This window comes from Lathamus discolor, chromosome 5 (assembly GCF_037157495.1).
Source record: "Lathamus discolor isolate bLatDis1 chromosome 5, bLatDis1.hap1, whole genome shotgun sequence".
NCBI classification, from domain to species: Eukaryota; Metazoa; Chordata; class Aves; order Psittaciformes; family Psittacidae; genus Lathamus; species Lathamus discolor.
Window position 1 is genome coordinate 108,588,454 of NC_088888.1, and position 22,341 is coordinate 108,610,794.

The window sequence follows — 22,341 nt, forward strand, 5'->3', positions numbered from 1 at the left end:
GCAGCTGACAAAGGCTAATTTCTAAAGGCCACCCAAATCAGCTTTTCCAGTGGCCAAGAACTTACAGATGAAATTAGGACTGTAGAAAAGAAAGTCAGAAACTGCTTTCTGCTATGAAACTGTAACTTAATACTCAGCCAAATCATGTAGTATGCCCGGGAGCAACTGCAGAAAGTATACAATTTAGCTCACCATAAAGTATGCACCTAAACCACATCAGATAAATCATATCCTACAAATGCCCTCATCCTCCACTCCCAGTGATGAAGGCAGCCATGGAAAACTAACTCAGAAGCAGCTGCCCATGCTGTAGACATGGGGAATGCAAGATGATGAAGCCCAGCTGTGGAGAATATAGGGACACAAGACACTGCACCAAAGAGAATAGACCAGTCTGGTACAGCAGGAGCGAGACAAAGTACAACCCCTTGCAGCCTGCTTTGCAGCGCGTACGGCTTGGCAGAGTGATAAAGCATCAGCAGACAGCAGCAATGGAAGAATCTATGCCTTTTATTTCTTTATTTCAGAAAAATACTTTTGTTGAGTTTATCACAAAAGTCATTTAACAACAAACAACATCAAACAACAAACAAAATTCGTACAAAAACTGAAGTGGCAGGAAGAATGAAACAAACGGGATTATCAGAGACTGTTACTTCCCCCCAACCCTCTCCAAAATCAGGAAATTTGCGCTAAAGCATAAATATGTAAGAACAGCATTTTTCCTCGAGTTCCTTTGCTGAAGTTTGGTCCACTGAATTCAACATATTTGAAGAAAAACTACATGCCTTGGCCTGACTTTCACAACAGCCAGTCTTCCCCGCTGCCAGCAAAACCCCACACACAGCCCCAGGGCAAAGTATCTTACTTCACTGAATATAAAACCTACCAAACAAACCATCTATCACACACTCACAAAGTTTACCAGAAGGCTGTAAATCAAAGCCCATAATCTCCATCTACTGTCAACACAAGTGGGGCCCATCTACCAAGACTTCATCTAAGGCAAGAGGCTGAGGCTGCTGTAAACTCCATGCCCCGCGGCAAAGGCATGCTGGCTACAGGCCTCAAGAGTCACTTGGAGGAAAGGGTAAGGCATCCTAGAGTAGTTGTTCTTCCCTCCAAATAGAAAGCCTATCAAAACCACATTTTGAAATGGTGAGTTAAGGGTAAGGTGACCTACAGGGGAACTGGAACTTGATGTCCTTATACTAACCCAAACATGATAAGTAAGAAGAAAGAATCCTAAACAACCAACAAAAATAAATGCAACTGTAATGCCCCATAATGAGTCACTCAAAAATTACTTGTGAAATGCTACATCTGTACTTCCTCTGCCCCTTCTCCTCCCAAGCCCATTCCCCACCTATCTAAGACAAAAAGAACTACTATTGGTATTTCACAACTCTCCTAGGCTACAGCAGGAAATCACTATGCTTCACACCAAAAATCACAAGACTACTCAATCCCTGACATTCCTAGGGTGGATATCAACACAGCCTACAAAGCAGCCTCAAGCCCTCAGGAAGGGTGTGAGCAATAGCCTTACACTGGAAGTAAAGACTTAGAGTTTTGTATAGTCCCTTAGCGCTCTCTGCGCTGTGGTGGACAAGGGCTCCTCTTTGGGGATGGATCTTTTTTGCAGAAGACTTGGGGCTTGACAAGATGGGGCATGAGAAGAGCATTCACTCAAGGGAAGTGAGCTCACGGCATCTTTGTATGCAGAGTGGTCAAGGGAAGACTGACCACCAAGGGCTTGCAATGAAAATGCTCTGGGAAAGAAAAATCTCTTTGGGCTGAAGAGGAGGCTCGGTCTGCTGAGAAACAACACGGACATAGAAGCAATTATTGCAAGCTTGCAGCTGAGGGATGGTGCTTGCACTAGAACACAAAGACAGAAGCAGCCCATGGCAGCCCCTCCAGTGGAGGGTAGGTTGCAAACCACTGGGATGACAGCGCATATTCCCTTACACCAAAGGGTCAGCGCATAAAAACCCCAACCAAACCTGCCATATTTGGGTATAACACGAGAAGGATGGGGATTTCCGAGGACTAAATATAGGGGAGGGCAAAAAAGCCCCATCATCTGTAGGTTTAAAAATAAAAAAACAACATATGGAAATGCTTCCAAAACAAACTGTCCCTTTTACTGGTAGCTCTATCAAAAAGAACACAAAGCCCACGTAAATGTAGCATACGTTGTACATACGTTGTAAGGAGGAAGGGCATTCAGCTACTAATCTACTACACAGATCAAGCGTACGAGAGACTACATGGCGACATAAGGCACTTGGGATACAAACTGTAATTAGCTACTGTATGAAGACACAGGACTGTGCAAGTGTAAAAGATGCCTGGAGCAAAGCAGGCAGGAGGAGGAATCATTCAGCAGCCAGTTTTTGGGGGACTGTATGTGTCACCTGTTAACAGAGTCAATACCTCAGCTGCGGCAAGGCACTGGCTTTGCAGAAAGGACTGGCTTTCACCACTGTCATCATCTAGAGAGATGTTGAGCACCCAGAGGGCACTCTCAGAGGGCATGTGGCAGTGGATGGCCAGGGATGGGAAGAGGCAGCAGGAAGAAAAATCCTCTCACATTTGGTATCTTTGATGTCCTCCCTAACATAAAGCTCTTTCCCCCCTCTGATCACATTGCACTGTCCATACTATCACTGCCTCTGAACTGAAATATGTATTATTGAGCCAACAAGGGCTACGAGGAGCAATTGCAAGATACCACCAAGGGCTCTGCTCTGAAGTCCCCTTCCTCATCTCCCCTGAAAAAAGGGGGATCCCCCTCACACTGATACCTCTCTTTTGACACTCAAGGGTCATAGCGATGGAGGAAGTGTTAGATTTTGACCAACTGTCCTCATGTCCCTGCACATTTTCTCCCTCCAGTGCCCAGCATTAGGTGGGGCTCAAGGAGAGGGGGAGCAAGGAACAAAAGAAACCTACCATAAGAGCTAAAAAAGAAATCTGACTCAGCAAAAAGAGGGGCAGAAAATCAACTGTCACACATTCCTCAAAACACAAATGATGTGAAGGACAACTGTGCCAGCATCAAGCTAGCATTGCACTCAGAGAGAGCCAGAGTTCAGCCGCCCGAAGGGCCCAGCAAGGAGCACGCTAAGGATCACACACCTCCCTTACCCGCAAGAAAGGTGGACCTCAGTTGCTCCCTGCAACTCTCTGCCCTCTTCTTGCCCAGCCAAAAGAGCACATCGCTTGCCTGTTCCTGCCACGGCGAAGCAAAACTAAAGCTACAGCCGGCTTCGCTGCACAAGAGGCACCAACAGCAAAGCCCAGCTACACAAACCGCCCCAGAGGAGAGCCGTGGGGTGAGAGGTGCCCATCTACTGCACGCCTGTCAAATCTAGACTGGTGCATGGCACCCCAAAGAAGCTCAGTGAGATGGCACTGACCCCCAAAACCCAAGTCAGAAGATGCTGCTTCCCAGCAAAGAGGCAGCAGGGGACTGAGCCAGTGGGATCTGGGGTCCCTGTGAAATCTCCTGCCAGCATGTATAGGTGCAGCAGCAGGCAGGAGCAAGAAGGGAAAGTGGTCTGCAGCAACAGATGGCCTCTGAGGTAGATTTGAGACGATTCCATCTGCCAACAGCTATGCATCACAAGTCAGGCTTTTCCTAATATGCAAGCTGCTCCTTGCAGCCCCAGCTTCCTTCTCCTTCCCTGTCATCTCGTTCACAGCTCAGAAATGGATGAAAGGGCTAGGTTTTTTTGGAAGAAACCCTGCATTTGATAGCACCTTTGGGTGGATACAAGCTCTGTATCCTTTGGAAACAAAGAGTGAAGCTGGTGGCTGCTGATGGCATGGCTGGACTGATACGGTAGAGATGAGGAAGGCTAAGGTGACAGCACGAGAGGCAGAGTCCCACTGATGCAAAAATCCTTTGCAGAAGCCAGTTTGTCATCTGGACATGGTCATGAGCCATGAGAACACCAGTTCCACAAGGCACACGCAAGCAGGCAAAAGGCCTCAGCTGACAGGAGCCAGACCCAGCGCTCAGAGTGGGGCAGGACTCAAGGTTTCACGTGGACCTGAGGATGCTGCTGCCCCATGAAAAAGCACTCTGCAAATCGCAGAGCCCCAAGCCCAGGTCTTGGGGCTGGGAGGTCCAGAACAGCACGCCAGTTCACCTCCTACAGCAAAGAGGGTAAGAGAGACCCAGCTGTACCAGAAGAGCTGGGGCAAGCAAAGGCTGGGAGGTGGGCCTCCTATTTGAAGAGGGAAATTCCTTCCCTTCTGTGCTGACCAGCTCTCCAAAATTAGCCCAAAACCAGGGGTCAGAAAACCCCACTTAACCAGAGGTCCACCATAAGACAAGACATGGTTGTCTTGTCTCAGACCCTGGTCTCTATTTGCAGCATCAACATCCTGTGGCACTTGCCAAGTGCTGGCCAGACATGCCCCAGGAGACACAACCCTCACCTGAGAGGGGCCCTGATCCTCAGGGTCACAGAGCCCCAGCACATTCCCCCAGGAGCCTGTTTCCATAACAAACATGTGGTGCCTTCAAGCTGTTGTGGCCCTGTCCCAGGGACTCAGGAAAGCACCATGAAGAGAGGGGAGGAATATGCTGTAGAAGAAAAAACGATTGTTTGGAACCATTGACAATGCATCTGTAACAATAATCCAAAATAACCAAACACTAACATAGAAAAGAAATACAATTGCACGCTGATTTACGATGAAACAGAGAAAGGGAAAACCAGGAGGGCTGGAAAAGGTTCCTATGAGGGGAATGGAGCAGGGGAAAGGGACCTTTTTGGTTTTATTGCAAATGGTTCAAGAGAGCAAGAAAGGAAGGGAGAAGAGTGAGAGACACCTTGGAAGATGACCGGTTTCCAAGCCATTGTAGACGACGCTTGTGAGGATGGGGAGGAGGTGGTGCTGCTTAGTCCCAGTATCTTGCCCTCCTCCCCAGGAGACAAGCCCTTGCTTCTACGGAAACTTCACCTTCCTGGTTCTTGGTGAGATGCCGTTCTCCACTTTCACGACTCCGTTTTCATAGTAACCTGCGGATAAAGAGAGAAAACTGTCCCTTGCACAGGTCAAAACTTCAACCCTCTTGGGGCTGCCCCATAGACAAGGGCAAAGGCCCCACCATGGCACAACACTGCTGGGGACACCCTGGACGCTGCACAGAGCAGGAGGCACTGGTGCAGCATTGCCTGCATGAGGGGACACTGAACCACAGGACTGATGCCTCCCATGAAGCCAGTCCATGGTACACGCGTCCCAGCACTCACCCCAGTCCCTCCTGAATGGCCTGGTTTGCCTGTTGGTGCCAGTGGCTCGCTTCCGACTGCTCTGCTCATTCCAGTACACCCTCCAGCGCCGCAGCTGGAAGTGGATGAAGCGCCACATCACTGAGGCCTGGAAGAGGCACACCAACAGCAGTACACTCATTCTGGTAGGGGTGGAGAAGAGGCAAGTTGAGAAGAGGAGCGAGGCCACCACCAGCACCACACACACCAGGACTAGTGGCTGAGGTTCCCCTGGATGGCTGCACCAGAGGCAGGTACCAGCCCCTGAGCTCAGGGCAGCCACTTCTCTTTCCCTCTCCACCATGAAGCTGTCAGGTGCTCAGGGCACTGCTCACGGTTAAGACTTTAGGGCAGGAAGGGATAAAAATGATCGTCTCAACCAGCACTGCCCAAAACACTGCATGGTCAAAGACATCCCCACTTGCTCTGTACAAGTAAAAGGTGGATGTGGTTAGGAGCTAAGAAAGAACACAAATCCTCAGGTGCACCAGCAATCTGTGGTTTCAAAAAGCTTGGGAATGACCAGCCACCTGTCCTAGCAACTTCTGAACCAAACCTACAGCTGATGCATGGGTGAGAAAGCCTCCCAGTCTTAACAGAAAGCAACAGAATGCAAGCCATAAGGAAGCCATCCTAGCTTCTGCTCCCACATAAACAGACAGCAGAGGGAAAACACCTTTTCATTAACCACATCCATGTAAGCAAAGTTACTGGTGCAGAAGGGAAAGCCTGCAAACCATTTTGTAACACAGGCTTGTGCTTTATAACTTCACTCAATGAACAACTTATCTGCTGGCTTTTCCCCTCCATTGTGGCTCTGTAGACTTTAACCCCTCCTTGCTCCCTCCACACCCTACCAGCTTGCTAGGACCTTCCCTAAATGCAACAGAGATCAGATCCCTATTGGCATGTCCAAACTCAGCAAAACCACCTTGGGATAACAGTCATGAAGATACAGTTGGGGACATTCCTACCTGAAAAGGATATTGTTGAAGAGAAAGCTGAATAAATTCCCTTTCTCGGGGTCGAGGGCCTGGTTCTCCACCCGTGGCAGCCCAAAGCCAATGACCAGGATGTACAAGGTGAGGGTGAAGAGCTTGGTGACCACAAAAACAACAGCCCAGTAGTTAAACCTGCAGGAGGGCAAGCAGAGATGTTGGCAGGAGCAGCCTCCAGCACTGAGCTGGAGGTGACAGTGAGGTCCCTGTCACACCGATGGCTCTCCTGGGCACCAGAGGATGAAAGCCATGGCCAGCTCGCCTGCTTACACCTTCTCGTTGCTCTCATCCGTGAAGTAGATCAGCCGAGACACGTGGAGGAACAATTCGGCTAAATACTGCAACAGCAAGAGAATCAGCCCCAGGCGGGTTAAGCTAGGAGGGAAGAGAAAGAAAGACCATCACTGGGCTGGTCAACCTCAGTCCTTCATATCATATACCATATACCATATACCATATACCATTTCCCCTGCCATCCCTGAGCTGCTGTGCCAGCCCAAAGGCAGACCTTTCTGCAGCAGTGGGGGTAGGAGTGCAAAGGGGAAATCCTTGTCTCCAAAATATCAAAGGAGCCCAAATCAGCAGCAGAGCTGAGATGGATCCAACACAAAACCCTAACTGCTGGCAAAGCTGCTCTGCACACATGCTCAGAAGAAGGGTAAGAGCTCGCTGCCTGTGCCATGCTGGGAGAGCACCCCAGGGTGCTTCCCACACCCAGGGGAGATGTACCCATCAGCCTGTGTTTTGGGTCCCTGATTAGCATTTGATTTGCAACACACACAGACTGCCTGTGCACTCACAGAACACCACTGAACTCTCAGAATCACAGAATCACAGAATGGATAGGGTTGGAAAGGACCTGAAGATCATCTAGTTCCAACCGCCCTGCCATGGGCAGGGACATTCACTCCCTTTAAGCCCCCCCACCCCGCTGTGGCTTCCTGGGTACAAAAGGACCTTGCTAAGCTCCATCCACACCAAGGGGCAGGATGCTGAAGCAGTGAACTCACTTGAAGAGGTATGCGCCGGCGATGTGCACCAGGTAGAGCGTGATGCACCTCAGCTGGCGGGGGATCTCCTCCTGTCAGGGGCAGAAAGCCAAGTTAACCTCTCCTCTGCTTCACCAGCCCTCCCCCGAAGCTCACTCTCTCCAAATGCAGTGGGCAAACCACCTCACGCATCCCCGCGCGGCTCTCACCTTGCGGACCTTCTGGAAGTAGAGTTCCGGCAGGGCATGCAGCCAATACGCCAGCTGGCACAAGTAGAAAAACTTCACCTGGAACCTGAAACGCAGGGCCGAGCTGCATGAGCCAGTCTGGGACACGGCAGGATCCCAAGCACCCGGGTGCCAGGGGAGGCACTGGGCAACCCCTCCACCACTCTGAAGCCATGGGATTTAGGAACCATTTCTGGGTTGAAAATACATGCTAAGCCAAGCTAGCCACGCCTGGAGTTTATCCAGATGCTTGTGCTGTGGTCTCCATGCTCTCAGCCAACCCCACTTTTGCAGAAACCCTAGAAGAAATGATTATCCCCCACTTCATTTCTACTATGAAAAATGAACAGCAAAGAGACTGGACCAAGGTGATGCAGCCAGGAAGCACCTGGGATAAATAATCAAGTCCACAGCACCTTCCTCATGGAGGAAACCTTCTGGGAACACCCTCCCCAGGGCCAATACAAGATATTCCCCATCCTTCTCCTGGGATGCCACTGCAGCATCCTTGCAGCAGGGTGTGTGCAAAAGGCACTGTGCTGCCAGCACCCAGCTCCCAGCCACGGGGAAAAGCGTACAGAGGAAGGAAGTGGTCAGCCTGAGAACAAAATGCCCTTGCAAGTGCTTACGGAAGATAAACATGCGGGTAGTTTTCCCACAAGCTCCGGGGGTTTGATATGTATCCTTCCTGAAAAAGAGAAAGATGCAAGCCTTCAGCAGGAGAAGCAGGCAGCACGTGGTTACAACAGGGAGGGCTCCTGTTACAGTGAAACTAGGGACGAGGGATGACACACAGGTCATTACAGCCTGCAGTAAAAATCATGTCCCCTGTAAAGGCCAAGGCTGAGCTCTCCAAACCCCAGTGACATTCACAGAACCACAGAATGGTTTGGTTTGGAAGGGACCTTAAAGCTCATCCAGTTCCAACCCCTTGCCATGGGCAGGGACACCTTCCACTAGACCAGGTTGCTCCAAGCCCCATCCAACCTGGCCTTGAACACTGCCAGGGATGGGGCAGCCACAGCTTCTCGGGGCACCCTGTGCCAGGGCCTCAGCACCCTCACATGAACTTCGTTATATCTGATCTAAATCTACACTCTTTCAGTTCAAAGCCATTCCCCCTTGTCCTGTCCCTACAGAGTCTTGTTATAGACCCTCTCCAGACTTCTTGTAGGCCCCCTTTAGGTACTGGAAGGCTGCTATCAGGTCTCCCTGGAGCCTTCTTGAACATTCATGGGTACCAAGTTCAGGACAGGATGTTTCGGAGTTTGGGCAATACAAAAGAGATGCTCTGGAGGTGTGGGGGTCAGATCCCTGTAGCACAGCTCCAAGCAACAGCATGCATGGTCCAGGGGAGCTTCTTCCCCACTGGTATTTCCAACCCGAGTACCATTTAAGCAAAAACAAGTACTTCTGCAGAGAAAGGGGAACAGAAAACACCTACAAAAAAATCAATGTGCATTGCATAGTTTTATTTTCCACCTGCCAGCATTTGCCTACAGTCTCTTGCCTTATGCTTGCAGGACAGATTATAGGATGGGGCTCCCTTCTTGTTCCATGCTTGCACAGCTCCTGCCACAGGGTTGCTACACTGGCCTTTGCAAAGAGATGCTGGCATGGGAAATCTATCCTGCCCAGCACCTACCTGTCACCATCATCCCTGCCCTGTCTGCCCTAAGCCCTTTATTCAGTTGAGGGCAGGGGAAGTGCCACATGCTGCAAAGGGTAACCTGCTCTGCACACACAGAGCATTTGGGGAGCACATCATGGCAGTGCAGGTTTGCACAGGAGGCTACAGCCCCACAGCTGGTGAGAGATGGGTCTGGCACTGGGTAAAGGCAGCCCAAAACCAGCAGCATTGACTTCCCACAGCCCTGTGGGGCAGAGGCAGTGCCAGCAGACCCCCAGAAATGCTGGCCTGGAAGGGAGCAGCTGTCCTCTAAAGGGGTCTGGCAGGACACCCTGAGCAGTGGGAAGGGTCCCCAGCACTGCCAGGGACCACATCTCCCCATTAGCCCCACAACCCTGCAAAAGGCATCCAAAAACCCCAAGGCACTGAACACGAATAAAGAGGAAAGTAAGAGGCTTGAAAGCTGAGCTTACTGAAATGTCCCCATCTTGGCCCAGGGGCTGACTGGGGACTCTCTGCTGCCATTTATCCTCTAGAACCCACACATCCCACCCAGGGAACCCAAAGCCCGGTCAGACCTGTGCCTTACCGTCACCACGACATACAAGCACCAGATCACAGAGGTGAGGTGGAAGGCAACCATCTGTCCCGATTCATTAAACTTGCTGTGTTTAATCTTGGAGAGATGGAGACGCCTGTTGATTTTCTGGGAAGAAGCAGAGGCAGAGAAAAGGAACAAGAGAACATGAGCCACCAGATCAACAGCCCTCTGTCCTCCTCCTCCTCCTCCTCCTCCTCCCCATGCTAAGCAGACCCTAGAGATGAAATCTCACTCATCATCTCAACCCCCACACTACCCCCAAAACAGCATTTAACTGCAGCAGGACCACATTCCCCTGCCATGTTACTTGAGCTATTTTAGTGACATGAGACATCAAACAGCACTCACGTCCAGGATGTACTCCTGCACCACTGCATGCAGGATGATGGCAATAAAGAAGTAGAAGAGGATGGTAACCGCATCCTTCAACCCATAGTGATACTGGATGAGCTCTCCATCTGCAAAGAGACCAAAATGTGGGTCAAATCCCCATGACCCACACGATTTCCAGGTAAGGGCTTAAGGGTTAGTATGGGGAAGCTATTGCCAACATGAAGTTTATGTGGGGCCATGTGAAAGGTGGAAGCATAGAGAGGTCATGACTGTGCCAGTAGATGCAGGGATGGAAAAAAGGACTCTAGCCAAAGTTAATGTATCGGTGGAGGGTGGATGGTTTCCACTCTAACAGCTAAACACCTCAAAGGAGGAGACACTCAGAACACTTCAGGCTTCCCCTGCCAGAGATGAGGAGCTGCGGAGATGGGAATTCATCAGCCTGGAGAGATGAAGACATGGAGGCAGCGCTGAGGCAGGTGACGAGGCAGAGACACCCCACTGGGAGCATGAGGGCCCGGGATGGGATTTCCACCCCTTCAGTTATCATCCAACACCCAGTCTCTCTTACTCAGTCCTGAAAGCTGACGGAGCAGGACTCAGCTGCCCACATGCTATTAAGAGCTCTGAGACAGTGGCATGGGGCTGGCAGATCAGAAATAGGACCCACAAGAGGCCCTGCTCTTCTGGGCCAACAGGAGACCCAACAACACCCAAAGTACCCCAGGCACCTGCATTCAGGCAACTATTCACAGCCCTGCAGCCTATGGGGAAGAATCAGAGTCAGGAAAGCTGCTGTCCTCATGGCATGGTGCAGAAAGCATCACGTTGTGAAGGTCAGCCCAACCTGGGCTGCTTCTCTCCCTGACCCTGATCCTGCCCATTCTCTCCTAACATCAGTGCTGGGAAGCCACTTGTCTGTCTTGGCCTGTTTACCCTCAAACAAAGCTTCAGTCTGGATTTCTAAGATTTGAGGTACATGAATGAGATTTGAACAGGATTTATCTAAATACGTGGCGTAAGGATGTGAAAACACCCTGTCCATAGGAGCCCCTCAGCTGGGTGCTGTGCAAACCCAGAGGTAAACATGTTGCCTGTATCACAGAGCTCATAATCCAGTGCAAGATAAAAGACAGAACTGCAAGGCTAAAGAAAGATGTGTAACAGCCCTGCCTCCTCTTTCTGGGGCATTTCAGCAGCTGCTCTAGCAGGAGCTGTATGTGCACTGAGCAGGAGAGACAAGAGCAAGATCTGCTGGCTGACAGGCACCGGCATCCTTGTTGTGAAGGACGTGAAGCAGCCTTAGAAAAGATCAGGTGTGCAGTAACCTTCCTCTGCGCAAGCTTGCTGCACCAAGGTCTCTCTCTCTACAGCCTCAGCTAGCTCATGCCTGATATTTACTGATACCTCAATACTGGTTCTGGTGAGGTGGTTATATGGCCCCTCTTGATTTACGGTATCAGGAAAGAATAAATCACTTAATAGAACAGCAGCGGAAGTTGTCTGGACCGTGCCACAGGGCAGCACAGACCACAATTTAATCTGGAAGCTGGATGATTTCTTCAACCGTAACATTCACAGACTTTAAGGGCAGACCTTTTATCTTCTGCATGTCTGCCTGCACTAATCCCAACAGCCCTGCTCCTAATCCTGGATGATTACTCAAACACTCCTAATTAACTGCAGCTTTGTGCCACCAAGCCAGGCTGTGAGCCCCGGGCGTTTGGCTCATCCTGAGCCCAGGGCTTTACCCAAACCACCTCCTGCTGCCCCACACCAGTGCCCCAATCGCTGCCAGCCCTGGAAGGGCTCTTGGCTAGGCAGCTAGCTACTAGCAGCCAAAGCATAAACAGGGACCGAGCCTCCCGCTGACTGCTGGTTGGGAGCTGCGGCACATCCTATGGTCCACTGGCCTCAGACCTGCGTGAGCTTGGAGCATCCTTCAATTACTCCCCATGTGCATCAGGACCATAAGCTGCCTGCAGAGGGGATGCTGTGCACATGCGCTTCACCACACCCTCACCTTGTGCAATCCCCAACAAATAACAGCATCACCTAAGATGCACACCCCTAAGAGCCAAATCCCTCCTGTTCCTCGGCGTGGCACAGAGCTACTCTGGGCACACAATCAGGCAATCTGGTCTTGCCTGACCAGGCTTGGAGGAGGATCCTCACCTTGTAAATTACATGGAGCGGCCTGACCATGGCAAAAGCAGGGTAGAGAGTAAGCCTTAAAACCCCTGGAAAGGATTCCTTCCCAGCCCTGGGAGCACGAGTGCTGACAGACACAATCAGTGTGCTCCGAGCCATACAAACTTTGCTTTTTCTCCACATACCTTATTTTAAGATCTCCTTTGCTACCAGACAAGGGCCCAAGACATGTGCATCAGTAGAGAGTGAGCCCAGGCCAGTCAGCCACAAGAGTTTGGGGCAGACCACAACTTGACCTCCCCTTCGGGGCATCTGCAGTATAAGCACCTCTTACCTGCTGTAGGCACGCTAACATTGTACTGAGGTAAGATAAACAGGAAGGCAGTCTTGGCTGTCACCTGTCAAAGACACACAGAAGAAGAAAACAAGCAAATCAGTTGGTGAATCCGTTCCTCTACCAGCATTTAACTCCCCTTTCCAACCATGCTGGGAAAGGCAAATTGTCCAGGGAGATGTGCAGGCACTGGTTTCACTCACAGAAGTGCCTTTCAGCGAGAAGAGTGCTAGAGAAGAGGTTTGTTAACAGGGACTTGGGAAGGAGACAGGGATGTATACAAGAGAGGAAAACCTGGAAAAGCCACCAGCCAGCCTGACAGAGGAAGCTCCCTGCCTGCCCTTCAGGATGGACCATCATCACGTGTGACCTGGTGCTTGGAGGACATCAGGAGCCCAAACCAGCAGGCCATTGGTGTTAATTAAACTCATTCTCATCCACTCCAGGCAGCCACACTGGGAGCCTGGCACATGTAGAAATGGCAGCACTCAAGCAAGCTCATGGCAATCCACATGGATTTAGCCTTCCATCTTTGTAGAGACTCCTCTAATAATAGCAGCCATGGGACCAGTGAGGCTGGACCCCTTCAGAGACTGCACGTGCCCACGAGGGTCCCACAGGGCAGGGGAAAAACAGTTTTGGCAAACAGCTGAACCTTGTGCTGGCCACACATGAAAACCCAGCTGCACATCCAGCATTACAGGCTGCCCCACAGAGAGGAGAAAAAGCCTGACGTGAGACAGTTCCCTGCAGACCAGGGCTGTGCTGCTCACTCTTCATTATTGCTTTTAATTGAAGGGAATGATCCTCCCCAGCAGTGAAGCAGGAGGATTTGTGGGAATGGGGCAGAACCCCCCGTCCCAGTGCATCTGCAGGATGCCTCCAAGCAGCATCTCCAAGACCAAAGCACCTTTGAGCCAGGGCCAGTGCAAAATCTGGTGCAGACATCCAACATCTCTTCATCAGGGACTGTAGCAATACGACGAGGTAATGGGTTTAAACTTAAACAGGGGAAGCTCAGGATAGATATAGGGAAGAAGTTCTTTACTGTGAGGGTGGTGAGGCACTGGAATGGGCTGCCCAGGGAAGCTGTGAATGCTCCATCCCTGGCGGTGTTCAAGACCAGGTTGGGCAGAGCCTTGGGCGACACGGTCTAATGTGAGGTGTCCCTGCCCATGGCAGGGGGTTGGAACTGGATGATCTTAAGGTCCTTTCCAACCCAAACCATTCTACCATTCTAACACCAAACATGCTCTCATCCCACCCAACCCACCACCAGCAGCAGATTACCAGAGATTTCTACCTCTCCAGTGGCTCCTCAGCCACCCCTCCAACGCTTCACAAGCACCCATCCTCATACACAACCAGCCCAAAAAAGACCTGTGCCTGTTGATGGAGATGAGCTGCATTTCACTCAGACTGTTTCAGACATGTAGGCTATTAAAAACCCTGCTGGAAATATTGCTTCATGTCTTACAGGACACAGCTGTGGGGGGGAAACACAGGGGCTTTGCCAAGCGTTCCCATCATGAGCACAGAGTAACCAGCCAGTGGCTCTGCTCTTGCTGGCACAGGCTGCCCACCTTCCTGCAGCCCCGGCTGGGGCACAGCAAACTCCATGGATGTTTCCATGATGTTTCGGGATTATTATTTTCCACTTAAGAAAAGATATCTCGCATGTTGTGCTTTGCTTGTGGAGGAGAAGATGTAAGAAGCACTCTGCAGAGGGTGATGGAGACCATGGGCAGAGCTTGGGGTGGTAATGGAAAAAGCACATCACCTGGCCTCAAGCTGGCTTACAGAGACAATTCTGGCTCTTGCAAACATCACTGGCTGGGAAAGTGAAGTTGCTTCATCCCAGAGAGGTACAGCACAACCAGGACCTGGACTTTACATCCACACCTCATCACAGGCTGGCACAGGGCAGGAAACAAACACATGAAGCCAGCTGTGGCCATGATGCTGCAGGCATGGGCAGCTGTATCATGGATGTGATGACAGCAGCAAACAATGAAGGTTTTACATCTATCTGAGCTCCCCTGGCTGACATCCAGAGGGGTAAAAAGCTGGAAACAAGACATCATATCCAGATGAAGCCTCCTAACTTGCTGCTGGAGGGGCCATAAACCAGACTTGTGGTCTGAGAAATGACCCAGACCATCTCATTGTGGGGAGCAATGCCTGCATGGTGCCCAGCCCCAACACAGTTTACAATGACCCTCCTTAGCTTCTTTTCTAGAAGGCCTGGTAGGAAGGTTTCCTCCATCCACTCAAGGATCAAGCAATGCCTTTTCCCATCTCCACACCCGCCGTTGCTTCCCCTGGGCCAGAAGACCACCAGCAGCTTCAGGGGCAACCTCTGCATCCCTTCCCCTTTCTTTATATAGAGGCATTGGGTTGTTCTCTAAGGCCCATGTAAAATGTTTTACAGCCCAAGATAAATGAAACCTCCTGAAGGCTGATTTGCAAAGAAGAAATGCCTCTCTTCTCCAGCTGATGGATGGGGAAGCCAAGGCACACACCTACAGCCACCCACTGAGAGCCACCATAGAGGCCAATTTTGAGCCTCCAGGTATCCAACCTCCCCATCTACCTTAGCACATCTCACAGAACTTATGTGGAGGGAAGGCCTCCTCTCAGGCTTCCCTTTCTCCTCCATCGGTTGGGAAGTGTTCACACTGACCATGGAAACATCTGAATATGCGCAGAGTTTCACCCTTCATCCCGCACATTCTCCCCTGTGGGCACCAGCAGGACCTTAACAGCCAAGGCACCATTTTCAGAGGTGAGTCCTTGGGCTTTCCAAGGGCTCAGAAGACTGGCTGCAGCTCATTTTGTGAGCATTTCCACCTCAGAGCTTTCCTCGCTGCAGTTACACAGAACAATGTACTTATCATCCAGCTCAGCTCTGTCCTCTGAGACTCACCACCCACCAGGCCACCACCATCCCCATTATGCCCTTGGCTGGGCCACCTCCGCCTTCCCACCACCACCACAAGGACATCTCTGTTTGGACTCACAAAGAGTCACAGTTTCTAGCAGCAGGTAGAGATGAAACACGTAGGATGAACCACCTTGAGCGGGACATCCCTCCATCCTTGAAGGTGAAGGACACGCTGCATGTCCATGGTGGGATGCATATCTTTCTGCCATTGCCCACAACACACCCCACCCAGTGGCCATGGAGGGATGGGTGACTTGAACAAGGTCATAGCTGAGTTCCCCTCAAGTGAACATCAGTTCCATGCTGTAGCTGCAGCCCCCACAGCATCGCCTCCACATCAGCTGGGAGCACGCATGGTGCGCCCAGCACTATGCACTGCATAGAGACAGAAACACCACCTTATGAGGCTTACACCTCCTGGAAAACAGCAAAACTTGAACCTCCAGCAATGCCACCTCAAGCTCTCCTGCAAGGCTGTAACCAGGTTTCCTTGGCTCAAGAAGTAGCGATGAGCACCGCAGATGGCAAAGCTTTAATGCTCACACTGAGCATTTCGCAGGCAGCCAGAGAAAGCAGAAGTTTGTACAGGGAACAGAAATGTGCCTCTGAATAATCCTCACAAGATGCTCACTGTTTGTTTGCTCTGAAACAAGGTGCTGGCATGGGAAAGAAAGCAACAGGCATGCTCCTGCCTTGCAGGGCAGCAGCAGAGCCAGAGCTCCCACAGAACTGCTGCAGGCACTGGCAGAACTGGGCCTCTCCAGGTATTACTGTATCTTTTCGGTTATGCTGTGAGGCCACCTCCTGAACCTGCTTCTTTGGTTTTTCCTTCTTACCTCCAGCCTTTTCTAAAGGCAGCCAGAAGTCCCGATCCTACAGAGCATCACTGCTCAGAGCAGCCAGGACAGGGCTGAGGCTGTTTCTCACAGAGCAGCAAAGCTGGAATCAAATGAGCGCATCCACCTCATAGCTCTTGATGGCAGGGTGATGGATAAAGCCAAACAATCCCAGCACTACTATGTATTTACTACACATCTGCTATTCATCACTGTGCATCTACTCCTTGATAACACAGCAAACAGAAATATCCACACCCCTGCTAGCCTGGAGTTTGCTGCCTCATACAAAGGAGAAAAGAGGGACCCCTTCCACTGGACCAGGTTGCTCCAAGCCCTGTCCAACTTGGCCTTGAACACTGCCAGGGATGGGGCAGCCACAGCTTCTCTGGGCACCCTGTACCAGCACCTCAGCATCCTTACATGGAAGAACTTCTTCCTAACATCTCATCTAAATCGCACGTCTGCTTTTGCAAGTGAGCAAGCAGCTTTTAATAAAGGCAGCTAAATGTGCATCCAGGAGTCCTAGCACCTCTCCCAAAAAGTACCCATTGAGACTCTCAAACCTTCATATTCTCATGAATGAGGGATAACTTTTGAGCATCCTTCACAGGGAAGTATGGGGTTGCCCTATGAAACCCAGTTTTCCTCCTGAACGCCTTCCCCCAGCACGATCTGCAGAGCCCGTGCTGTCTTCACCCCAACCGGGAGCCCCCTGCTATGCAGCCATCCCCATGGTCCTGCTTGGGTTAAAACTGCTTCAGAGGAAGGAAGCGGCTCCAAACCTCTGGCAGGGGAGGCTGGGGGAGTTTCTGCAGTCAGAGCAGGGAAAATATTTCCAGGGCTTGAAAAACAACTCAAACTAATTAGAGATAAAATGCTATCCGAAGGCTTTCCTCGCAGCTTAAGAGGTTCTTTTCTCCCCCACCAGCCAGGGTGTTTATTGAAAGAAAAACTTGCTGATCACAGTATGGATTGACACAGGCCCTATATGTAAACTAAAGACCAAACTTTGGACCAGAGCCTTTAAAAGTAAACAGCCAGCTCCAACAAAAAGCTCTCCCGGAGGGCGGCACAGCCCCTGTGCTCCCACAGACAAGCTCATCCCGCAGCAGGACACAACTATCATTGCCTCACGCTCCCTCCTGTTTATCCCTCTTTGGAAAGCAGATTGAAATGCTGCTTTTTTATCCCTTCCCCTCCCTTCTCTCCCCCCAACTATTCAGCCTTAAGCCACGGGCATGCCTCAGTTCCCACATCTGGCCAGGACCAGGGGAGGCAGGAACATGGTTTGTTTTCCCTTGTTAACGACGGGAAGGCCTTAATTTTTGCAGAGCACTACGGAGGGGACCAGGGAGGGGAAAGTATATTTAGCAGGAAGCCTGGAAATAGCAGCTCATTCGTCAGCCGCCTTCGTTTGACAGTGTCACAACCCAGGGTTTGGGAGACCGTGACTCACCACCCGGCCCTGCGCATGGGGAAAGCCCGGCAAGGGCACGGCATCTCTTAAAACACAATGGTTTGTAACTGCATTACCATCATCCCGTGCACAAGCATCAGGAGCTGCCTCCTGCTTGTGTGCCAGCCAGTTCTAGGCATAAAGGGGGATAAGACTGAGCCTCGGTTTCCCTGTCTTACAGGGATTATAGCAGCAGTCCCCATCTAATACAGGACCCCCCCAAAACAATGAGGTCTCCCCCAAATTCAACCTGCATGGAGGCTGATCAACCCAACAGCGCACACAGGAGCCATCCCAGACAGCACACAGGTCACCGGGCAGCTGCAGGTTAAACCCAGCCTGGCCTTGGCTTCATTTTTCTGCAAAGCAGGGTGGAAAGAGATATGCAAAGTGATTTCTGCTCGAGGACAAAAAGCACCTGTTCCACGCTCCTATACACAGTCACTTAAAATGGGGTTTGACCAAAAAAACAAAGGGGAGATTTTTGTTCATAGAATCATAGAATCAAGTAGGTTGGAAAAGACCTTTAAAAATCACCAAATCCAGTCCCCAGCACTGCCAAGTCCACCACTAAACCGTATCACTGAGGGCCTCATCTACATGGTTATTGAACGCTTCCAGGGACAGTGATTCCACCACTGCCCTGGGCAGCCTGTTCCAATGGCTGATCACTCTCTCTGTGAATAATTTTTTCCTAATATCCAGTCTAAGCCTCATCTTTCCTAATACCCAGTTTCCTAGCTCCAGCTCTCTCATGGATGGAGCAGTCACACACGCACCAAAATCGCTCCCTGGCACCATACAGCTGTACACCAGGCACGTTTTCATACCCTGGAGGCTAAGGGCTGGCTGGGAAGGCAGAAAACCCCACAGTGCCCAGCTCAGGACCGCTCTTTCGTGAAGGACCCCCTCCAGGCGCTGGGCTCCCCTCCATGCGCAATGCTGTGATCATCTAAAATGCGCACAATAGTCGAATGATCAAGTCCAACACACCTGTAACACCAGCAAGCAGCCTCCTGCCACACTCTGTGGCCCCAAATCACCTCCCTGGAGCCGGGATGGCACTAGTGGCACAGCCAGCAGCGAAGCCAAACATCAAGCGAGATGTGAAGGGCATCTCCATCACAACTGGTACCCACTCCCCACTGCAGAAGAGTGATTCTATGATTCAGTTACTGCACTGGCGGAGCCGATAATCCATTTGGATGGGGCACCCAGAAGGATGCTCAACGGGTACCTCAGGCTGTGCTTGGAGAGAAGGAGACCCATGGCAGCCCTTGAGCATCACTGTGAGCAGGGTGTTGGAGCAAGCAAGCCCTCAGCTCTCAGTGGCTGTCTGAGAAAAGACTGAAAGCCTCCCCAAAGAAACCTCCCCTGCAGGAAACAGCCTATTGTGAGCAGGATTTGGCTGTTTCCGCCTCCTGAGCCTGGCTGTGGCCACCGGCATCAGGGAAGGCGGGAGCCTGGCTGCGGGGTGGGAAGCAGGACAGAGAGGAGGAGGAGGAGAAGGGACAATGACATGTCCTCCCCATCATCACAGAGGAGGCACTGAAAAGGCACTGAAAGGCAGAAAAACCCGAGCTGCCACCAAAACTCACTGAGGAGGTGGTGCAAATGAGCATCGATAGTTTGGAGGGTTCAGAAGAGCAGAGCCCAGATTCTCCTCCAGGAGAAAAGTAGAAGGAATCAAATAGAATAACCTGCAAGGACTAAAGTTGTCCCAAACCCCATGCCAAGGGGAAGATGAGGGATGATGCTGCTGGGCAGCGATGCAGCCGGGCGGTGCAGAAAGAGGATGCTGAAAGCCACCCGCATCTCCCTGAGGTCTGCTGGGAGAGCAGAGGCACCGGCAGGAAACTGCTGCCTCTCAGCAACTGGGGGAGATTTAATTAAACGACATTTTAAACCCCAGAAAGGCCACAAAATCCTCCCTGCTGACACCTCCATGGGAGGGTTCATTGCACTGCGTTTCAACACCACCCTCGGAGCATCACATCAACCCAAAGCCTTCGCAGCGGCAAGCCCCGGTACCAGCTCTCTGGGATGGGGTTCCTGGTGTGAAACCACAGGCACCAGCACCCCGAAACAACCAGCTGCAGGGAGAAACCCTGACAGAGATGCAGCCTCAGCGAGTTTTGGGCTTTGTAAAGTACGACTATGAAACTTGCGGCCCAACTTTGCATATGGGTTTGGAATACAGCTGGCCCTCCGTGTTCGTTGTGAAACCCCTCCGACCCTCAAATACATGTGTATGTGCGGCACAAGCACATCGAAAGGGGTTTGTGCGCTGGAAGCGACTCGCTCATTCAATGCATTCGCAGAGAAAGAAAAGGGGGAGGTGGGATCAAAAAGAAGGGGGCTGCCACCGGGAGGGTATTAAGGAAATGGATTTCCTCCTCCTGCGATTTGCTACAGAAAGAGCCTTTCCTCCTCCGCCAGGCCCCCCGGCCACCCCTTTCCCGTCCGGATTTGCTTTGAAACGTGGCACTGCGCTGAAGGGGAGGGTTTGTGCGGGGGGAAGCGGGGGGGTCCGATCCGGCCGAGCTGCTGACCGCGGCTCGCAGCCGCCCGAGGTGCCTCCACGTAGGGCGCCCCGAGCAGAGCGAAGCTGCTCGGCGGTGGCCTCCAGCCCTCCCCTGTCTCCTCCCCGAAAGAGGAGAGGAAAAAGCGAGCTGCGAGGGAAGGAGACGAGCAGGGGGAGAGCAGCATTCCCAGCATGGCTCCGCACGGCGCTGGGGCGGCAGCGGGGCAGTGGCCTTCCCGGGGGGCTCCGGCCGCCCCGACCGGGAGAAGGTTTCCCCTAGAAAAGGCAGGGATGCCTTCTCACGGCCCACGGCGGAGCGGGATGGCCGGGACGGGGAAAGGCCAGGGAATCACTGGAGTCTGCCCGAGGCCCAGGAGCCCCTGGTGCTTGTCCCAAGGCGTGGGGTCAGCAGGCTGGAGAGAGAACACCTGGAATAGGGCTAATGTTATGGAAATAATAGGGGGGAAAATACTCTCTCCATTTCCAATAGCTGGAAACACCAGTGAGGGCTTGGCTTCTGCCTGCGTGTGGCCGGGCAGCCGATGTACCCCTCAGTGCACGGGAAGGGGTGTAGGGCAGGGACCATCCTCGGCAGCAGTGGATTCATGGGATAAGGATGGGATAAGAGGGTTCACCACCCCCTTCTGCAGCCAGCGACCCCAGGCTGGGCTGGGACGGCAGGAGGATGCACCACCACCCAAAAGCCAGCCCCAGGTTGGCTCCCCACAGGGATTCTGGGGGGACACACCTCTGATGGTGGGAGAGAGACAGGGAATGAATGGGGCGGCACTCTGCACCCCCAGAAGGGGGGATCCTGCACCCGCAAGCGGGACGGGATCACCTCGCGGGGTGGGGTGTCCTGGACACCCCCTGAGGGTGAAAGCTCCGGGGGTGCAGCGCCACCCGGGGGGCACCCGGGTCTCCCCGTCCACACCGGGGGCACCCACACAGGGCCGGTCCCGCGAGGGCTCAGCCGGCGGGGATGCGGGGGGGTCTCACCTCGAACATGAGGGCGATGAGGACGCTGAACACCAGGCAGAAGCCGATGTCGGCGTGGTTGTGGATGAGGAACTCCTGGCTGAAGAGCGGGTGGCTCTTGGCCCGCCGGCGGAAGGCCATGGCCGCGCAGCCGGGGTGCGCAGCGCAGCGGGATCCGCGCCCGCCGCCGCGCAGCGCCGCAAAACTTCCCCGGGCCCCGCGCAACTTCGCGGAGCGCCGCGACGGCCCCGCGCAGGCGCCGCCCGCCCCGCCTGAGCCCTCCCCGCCGCCCGCCCCGCACCCGGCCCGGCCCGGCCCCCGGCTCCCGGCGGCGCCCGGCCGCGGCGGCACCCACCCATTGTGCGCGTCTGGGCGCCCGCCCGCACCTGCGCCCCCCTGCTGTGCATGGCTGGGTGCCCGGCCGTGTTTGCGCCCACCGATGGCCCACGTCTGCGGGCTCACGCATCTGCACCCACCTGCCATGTACATCCAGACATGCACCCACCTACCACACACAGCTGGGTGCCCGCCTGTGTCTACACCCATCTGCCATGCGTTGGATGCCCGTCTGTGTATGCACCCACCCAATGTACGCATCTGGGCATCCCCACACATCTGCACCCACCTACTGTGCACATCTGGACAGCTACCCACACCTGTACCTGACTCTCCATGCACACCCAGCCACAACCGCACTCGTCACCAGCTACGGCCCAGCACCCACCTCCCCGAGCGCACTGACACCCTCTGCACACCCCCAAGCCCATATCACCCCAAACCCTCCTCCTCTTTAACCACGGAGAGGACAGAGGCATGGAGCATCCTCGCCATCCCATCCTGCTCCCTTTCCACACCCACATCCCAGCTGGGCTGAGTTGCAGTGACCACCAGGCACTCCACAGCACGGACAGACTGATGACCCCGGCAAGTCACAGGGCAGAGCAGTGGCATGTTCACTGCTATTTATCGAAGCCAGGCCCTTAAGAAAGCCCCCCTAAATCTCCTCAGGGAGCCTAATGGACATTAAGGGGACTTTGGCTGGAAAA

General features: G+C 52.7%; 1 protein-coding gene across 1 annotated transcript; it reads right to left on the reverse strand.

Moving 5' to 3' along the window:
- Positions 1 to 490: 490 nt before the first annotated feature.
- On the reverse strand, positions 491 to 21,552 carry TRAM2 (translocation associated membrane protein 2). The gene is made up of 11 exons (XM_065681848.1): positions 21,317 to 21,552; positions 12,555 to 12,618; positions 10,085 to 10,194; positions 9,725 to 9,841; positions 8,135 to 8,193; positions 7,488 to 7,572; positions 7,300 to 7,370; positions 6,560 to 6,664; positions 6,266 to 6,424; positions 5,274 to 5,434; positions 491 to 5,039 (listed from the first exon to the last, which is right to left on the reverse strand). Exons 1-11 carry the CDS (start codon positions 21,434 to 21,436, stop codon positions 4,966 to 4,968), a joined length of 1,125 nt encoding a protein of 374 aa, XP_065537920.1. The 5' UTR covers positions 21,437 to 21,552; the 3' UTR covers positions 491 to 4,965.
- Positions 21,553 to 22,341: the final 789 nt, after the last annotated feature.

Coding starts and splice junctions, on each gene's coding strand:
- TRAM2 (XM_065681848.1), bottom strand. CDS start 21,436: ATGGCCTTCCGCCGGCGGGCCAAGAGCCACCCGCTCTTCAGCCAGGAG. Junction 10,195..12,554: donor TGTTAGCGTGCCTACAGCAG/GTAAGAGGTGCT, acceptor GTCTCTTTGCAG/ATGGAGAGCTCATCCAGTAT. Junction 6,425..6,559: donor GATGAGAGCAACGAGAAGGT/GTAAGCAGGCGA, acceptor GCCCTCCTGCAG/GTTTAACTACTGGGCTGTTG.